At 37.4% G+C, this 6777-nt stretch overlaps 1 protein-coding gene across 1 annotated transcript; it reads left to right on the plus strand.

The window, feature by feature from the left end:
* The first annotated feature begins 721 nt into the window (after positions 1 to 721).
* On the plus strand, positions 722 to 6318 carry LOC126594213 (auxin transporter-like protein 2). The gene is made up of 9 exons (XM_050260432.1): positions 722 to 1451; positions 1676 to 1886; positions 1967 to 2152; positions 2238 to 2350; positions 2449 to 2632; positions 3009 to 3106; positions 3926 to 4133; positions 4370 to 4627; positions 5868 to 6318. The coding sequence occupies exons 2-9, from the start codon at positions 1716 to 1718 to the stop codon at positions 6090 to 6092; spliced, it is 1443 nt and encodes a 480-aa protein (XP_050116389.1). The 5' UTR covers positions 722 to 1451; positions 1676 to 1715; the 3' UTR covers positions 6093 to 6318.
* The last annotated feature ends 459 nt before the right edge of the window (positions 6319 to 6777 follow it).

The following is a 6777-nucleotide window of genomic DNA, read 5'->3' on the forward strand; positions in this document are numbered from 1 at the left end:
TTCCTTGTCATTTAGTTTAGAAAATTTTAGGGTAAATTACCTAAAACTACCTCAACTATTGGGTCAGTCACAGTTTTATACCCCGTCTTTAAAAAATTTCAATGTCATACCTTATCTTCGAATTTGTTGCAATGTCATACATTCTGTCAATTTTATGTCAATTCATCTGTTAAATGCTGATTGGCTTGAGACGAGACCCACTTTCTATTAAAAAATTAATTAAATATTAAAAAAATTAAAATACAATTATTTAAATGATTTGTAGAGTTTTCATGTAAATTTTTTATTCAATTCTTTCGAAATCTCACTCCCTAGCATTACAATACATTTTGATTTTTATAAAATTTTATAAAATTCTTTAAAATCTTGATTGAATACCTGTAAACCTCTATAAATTCATTTAAAATAAGTAAAACTAATGAAAATGGTTTGAAATTTTTGAGTTTTAACGATAAAAACAAAATAAAGGGTAAAATGAATAGTATCAGAATTGACTTTTAATGTAAACATGTGGTTTTTCGTTAAAATGAACAGTACCAGAAATTTTTCGTTAAAATTTCCTTTAAAATAATGTATAAATTTGTAAACTTTTCTAAACTTCTAATTGAATACATCCACAAGTTGAATTTTTCTTGTATTATTTTTGGTACGAAATTGATAAAAATACGATCTTAGCCGTTGAAGCGATTCTCCGGGAGGCTATAAAATGGAAGGTGCATTGTTTAATGGAGCCCCTCAGTCCTTTCTGATCAGAACAACGTCTCACTCGCTTCTTCGCTTTGATCTCCATCCAATTCTCTGTCACCCCAAGAATCGAATCCTACTGGAATACAGGGAATTTGGGGAGCTTCGTCTCTTTCACCCCTCCCCTTTTACACTTTCTCTCTCCTCGTCGTCCATCTCTCCTCTCTCTTTCTCTCTCTAATCAAAGGAGACGGAAAGAGAGGCATTGCATAACAAAATATATTTATTGCTTAATTTATATGCATTTACTAGAATAGGAGCGAAAAGGTCTTTTCCTCGTCGCCAGCACCCTCTGGAGCACTTTCTCCATAAGCGATTGTGTTTTTTGCTTTTTTCCTGCTTTTGAGGGCTCCTCGCCGTCTTCGTATTCGGCACTCTGACCAAATTGGTGGCGCATTAAAGTCTGGTTTTTTTTCACAAATTACACAGAAGCAGAAGCAGCAGCTACCTAGAGAGAGAGAGAGAGAGAGAGAGAGAGAAACAGAGAGAGAAAGAGAGATCTTTAGCTGCAGATTTTGTTGTTAAATCATTTTAAAACCATTTAAGGCCGGCCACTCAATTTCTCTCGTCTCTGCTGCCAATTCTTGGAATGGAGAATTCTTAAAAACCCAACTCACCATCAACTCTGCATATAAATTACAAGTCCCTCCCTTTGTACACTGCCTAAAAAAAACAGTCATAGATCGAGAAAGTGACATTCAAGCAAGGTATGGGGCTTTAACCCAAATTTTGTAATCTGGGTTTTCTTTTTTGTACTTCAATTCTGTGGAAGTACCGGTCTTATTAAAGTTTGGAAGGAATTTTCTTCTGGGATTTTGGATCTGGGGTTCTTATGGCTTTCTTTTTTCTGGGGGTGCGTTTTGATGTTATACTTCTTTTTTCGGTTTAACTTTTTAATTTGTCTTATTTACTGTCTTTATATATGTTTCAGATCTACCTGGATTTAGTTCAGACGTTGCGTTTCGAGAACAATGTTGGCTCAGAAGCAAGCAGAGGAAGCAATAGTCTCCAATGACCATGAAGGAAAAGAAGATCACCCCCAAGAAAACGATGAGGAAAACACCTCCATGTTTAATGTCAAGAACTTCCTCTGGCATGGAGGCTCCGTTTGGGACGCCTGGTTCAGCTGCGCTTCCAATCAAGTAAACCCATCTCCCGAAAGTGCTTTCTCGATTTGTTGTTTCACGAAGTTTCTGATTCTAACTACTTCTGGCTTTTGCAGGTGGCGCAAGTGCTTTTGACACTGCCGTATTCGTTCTCCCAGCTGGGGTTTCTATCCGGCATCTTGCTGCAGCTATTCTACGGAATCCTCGGAAGCTGGACGGCTTATCTGATCAGTGTGCTGTACATGGAGTACAGAACCCGGAAGGGAAAAGAGAACGTTAACTTCAAGAACCACGTTATTCAGGTTCGTCGTGGTATCCACCAAAATGCATTAAAGTGAAAGTGGAGATAAAATAAACCTAAATTAAAATCCCATGTTTTTGTTGCAGTGGTTTGAAGTTCTTGATGGGTTGCTTGGCCCCTACTGGAAAGCCGTGGGGCTTGCTTTCAACTGCACTTTCCTCCTCTTTGGATCTGTCATCCAGCTAATTGCTTGTGCAAGGTGAATTTTTATTACTTATTTTTCTATATATTTTACTGTCAAATCCATCAAATCTCACCTGGGTTACGTCTTACTTTTACTGCTTTTGATTGGAGCAGTAACATATATTACATAAATGACCATTTGGACAAGAGGACGTGGACCTACATCTTCGGAGCTTGCTGTGCCACCACAGTTTTCATACCTTCTTTCCATAACTATCGGATTTGGTCTTTTCTCGGACTTGGAATGACCACTTACACGGCCTGGTACTTGACCATTGCAGCTGTTGTTCATGGCCAGGTAATAAGTCCATAAAAACTTACGACATGTGGGATGTCCACGTCACTTTACCGGTGTCACTTAGTCGTATTTCAAGTGTATCACACACTATCATATGTATAGTGCCTAATTGTTTGAGATACTATCATCTCAAGCATATCACACATTGTAGTGCGTGATCGGTTAGAGCTTTGAGATACCATAAGCTCGTGATTAGTTAGAGCTTTGAGATACCGTCAGCTGGCGTGAGAAGTTATTCTCCAATGGTCCTCCAATGGTCCTCATCTCTTAGAACAGTCACTATTATTACCAACTTTCCAAAGATGCTTTATTTCTCTTTACGTTTTCGGTATAAAAAAGGTAAAGGTTTATGCTTTTTGGTGAAATTGCTGTGCAGGTTGAAGGTGTGACACACACAGCTCCCACAAAGCTAGTGCTGTATTTCACCGGAGCCACCAACATACTATACACGTTCGGTGGCCATGCTGTTACTGTGTAAGCATTTTCCTCCTATTTTTTTACCTTTTATTATAAAGAAAAACTAATGAAAATAACTTGAAAATTTTGAATTTTAACGAAAATGATAAAATAAAAGATAAAATTTTGAATTTTAGTGTAAAAATATAATTTTTTGTTAAAATAAACAGTAACGATAACTTTTGGTTAATTTTTTTTTATTATAATGACCCTTTCCTCCTACTCTTTCACATGTTTCTACACGGCTTCTCTTTGCAGCTTTTGCCGGCATCTCGGTTCTCGAGATCCAGACAAAATCATCCTATCTACTTTTGTTTTTGCTCTTGGAGAAAGAACAATTTTTTTACCCCCATCCGAAATCTCCATTTCTCTAGGAAAATTGCACAGTATATTAATTGGGCACTAGCTATCTCCTCGGTTTTGGTTTCACCATAGAGAATACATGTTATTTTGTTTTACGTGACGATATTTAATTTTAAACTCTATTCTAAACGTAAAAAGAAATTCAAATTTAAGTATAACTGATCAAGCACACTGTTTTACTGTTTCAAGATACCGATTATCTCTCATAGTTTTGGACTAATTGTCATATAATATTATTGTATGATAGAGATTTGGAAATTTGTTTATTTAGTTGCATAACAGTTATAGTAAGATGTGACCGGAGGGGGCCCTTTGGTCAAGTTTCTTGGTTTTTAATTTTTATAACAATGTTCCCCATGTGCCTGTTGAGCTTGTAATAGCTATAAAATTGGAGTAAAGTAATCGTGAAATCTAAATTCTTTTTAATGTGAGTGGAATCTGATCAGTGAAATGTGGGGGATTTGATTTTTGCAGGGAAATTATGCATGCCATGTGGAAGCCACAGAAATTCAAGTCCATTTACTTGTATGCCACGCTCTACGTTTTCACGCTAACACTTCCTTCTGCTACCTCTGTCTACTGGGCCTTTGGTGATGAGCTCCTTAACCATTCCAACGCCTTCTCTCTCCTCCCCAAAAACGGCTGGCGTGACGCCGCCGTTATACTTATGCTCATCCACCAGGTTCGACCTTAATCATTTCATACACTAAATTACCAATGAGAAATGATTTGTCACATGTCCGTTTATTACTGTTCTTTGGTGTAATTCAATTCAAAGGACAGAAAAAAAATCAGGTGTAGCATGGAGATAAAAATGGTGTGCGGAAATCACTTTCCTTACTGAATTGCCCTTGAACGAATGATATGCCTTTTACAGTGAACTGACATTATATCTTTTTATGGGGAATTGTTTTGCAGTTTATAACATTTGGGTTTGCATGTACACCACTGTACTTTGTGTGGGAGAAGGTGATTGGCATGCATGACACAAAGAGCATTTGCTTGAGGGCACTTGCTAGGCTTCCAGTTGTGATCCCAATTTGGTTCTTGGCTATAATCTTCCCCTTCTTTGGGCCCATAAACTCTGCAGTTGGGGCTCTCTTGGTTAGCTTCACCGTCTACATCATCCCATCTTTAGCTCATATGCTCACCTACAGAAAAGCTTCTGCCAGACAGGTAAAAAAATATGCCCTCCTAATCCTAACTCCGATTGGTCATATCACGTAATGTTATTCTTACACACAAGTTCAGAGGAATCTGAACTTGTAACCCTTGGTTATCATGTAAGGTCAGTAGTGGTACCACCGTACAATCTCGCACGAGTGGTTTGGTTCTTTGTCTAGTGACAACACTTCTGGTTACCTCCACTGAGTTGAGTGAGGTATCTCGATAGGTCATGTCATAGTGTTACAGTGGTAGAATTGTTTGGATTTCTCTGAATTTGTAACCCAAGGTTATCATGTCACCGTCACGTAGTGCTACTATCAAACATGCGAATAATGAAGTGATTTGTCTAGTGGCGACTTGTAGTTATCTCGATTGAGTGGGGGTATTTTAGACATTGTAGTTTGGGTGGCACCTCCACCAGGTCACGCGATGGGGATACCCATATTTCAATAGATGCAGTGGGGATGAGAAGGGCAGCAAGTGTACAAAGATCATATAATACTTGGATTTGGAAATGTTACGAGAAGAATTGAGATAGGTGGGAAGTCCCTTTCGTTTAGTTATACGCTACAGTTGATGAGCTGTTTGGTTGATTAGGCCTCTTTTCTTCTCCAGTTAGGTCACTTTGGTGCTGACTTTGGTCCAAGTGAAATACAACTTGAACGAAAAAAAAAAAAAAAAACCTAAATATTATAGAATTATTATTGGGAACTTTAAAGAAAAGTTCCTGGTACTGGTCATTTTAATGAAAAATTATATTTTTATACTAAAAAATTAATTCTGGTACTATTTACTTTACCCTTTATTTTGTCCTTATCGTTAAAACTCAAAGTTTTCAAGCTCTTTTAATTGGTTTCCTATTATTTTAAGGATTCTAAACTAAACCCAAAAACCCTGTTCAGTTTTACGGACGGAAAATACTTGGCTCCTTGTTCGAAAGGCTTATTTGTTCTAGGTATTCCAATAATATTGTTTATGTAGTGATGATAGTTGTGAGAGTCCAAAAGTCACGGGCCATATGTACAACACTCAACAATTGGACTCCAATTTTCCGGCTTCTGTGAGTTTGATTCCAGTTTATAGGAAACAAAATCAAAATTTCCGGCTAGGAATCCTTACAATACAAACCACTCACAGGTTGATGCATTTACACATAAAAAGAATGACTAACAGTAAGAAGTCGAGCAGTGTTCTTTCTTAAAAACCAAGGTTTATTGATTTCGGTTAATTTTTTACTGTGTTTTTGCAGAATGCTGCAGAGAAGCCACCTTTCTTTTTACGAAGCTGGACTGCCATGTACGTGATCAACTCCTTCATAGTGGTGTGGGTTCTGGTGATTGGGTTCGGGTTCGGTGGCTGGGCCAGCGTGATCAACTTTGTGAGACAAGTCGACACATTTGGGCTGTTTGCCAAGTGCTATCAGTGCCACCCTCCAAAACCACCACTAGCAGCCGCAGCTCCTCCCCTTCACTAAATCTTCACCTCCTCCAGAACTCTCCCTCTCACCAGTCAGAAAATTCTCAAACTTCATATTTGTACCATACATGGGGAAGTCGTAATATTTCCCCCTACATGTCATGTGTGCTGGATTTTCTTTTTTCATTTTTTTTCCTTTTTCGATTTTTTGTTAAATTCGTTATTAAATAGTGTGTGGGTTTGTGATGATTCCATTCCTATTAAAGCATAGTCTATTGATCCAACGTTGTGCAGTTAGAAATCATTTTAAATTTTATATTAAATATTGAACACAAATAGTACTTAACGGAAATTGATCGTACGATTTACGACGAATGAATACGATTAAGGGATTTCCTAAATTCTCACAAAGAAGATGGATCTAGGATCCTCATTCAAAGCATATTAAATCAATATATATGTATGTTTTTAGATATTTTCCTTCTATGGGTTCTTTTGCCCTATATCGTCGGGTGGATTAAAAATGTCAAAATTTAACCATGTAAATCCAATGGTTCATTTCATACATCGCTGCGTTATAGAATCTTAGAAAAAAAAATTTCGCTGTGTTTCAGCTCTTTATGTGAGATATTGTAAGATTTTGTTGTTCCTCATGTCATGGCTTTCAAATGCCATTATTACTAGCATGTTTCCAAAGTGGCTTATAAAATGGCAACGTTATGGGCTTTGTCTGGTTTTCATTC

This window comes from Malus sylvestris, chromosome 12 (genome assembly GCF_916048215.2).
Source record: "Malus sylvestris chromosome 12, drMalSylv7.2, whole genome shotgun sequence".
Taxonomy (NCBI): domain Eukaryota; kingdom Viridiplantae; phylum Streptophyta; class Magnoliopsida; order Rosales; family Rosaceae; genus Malus; species Malus sylvestris.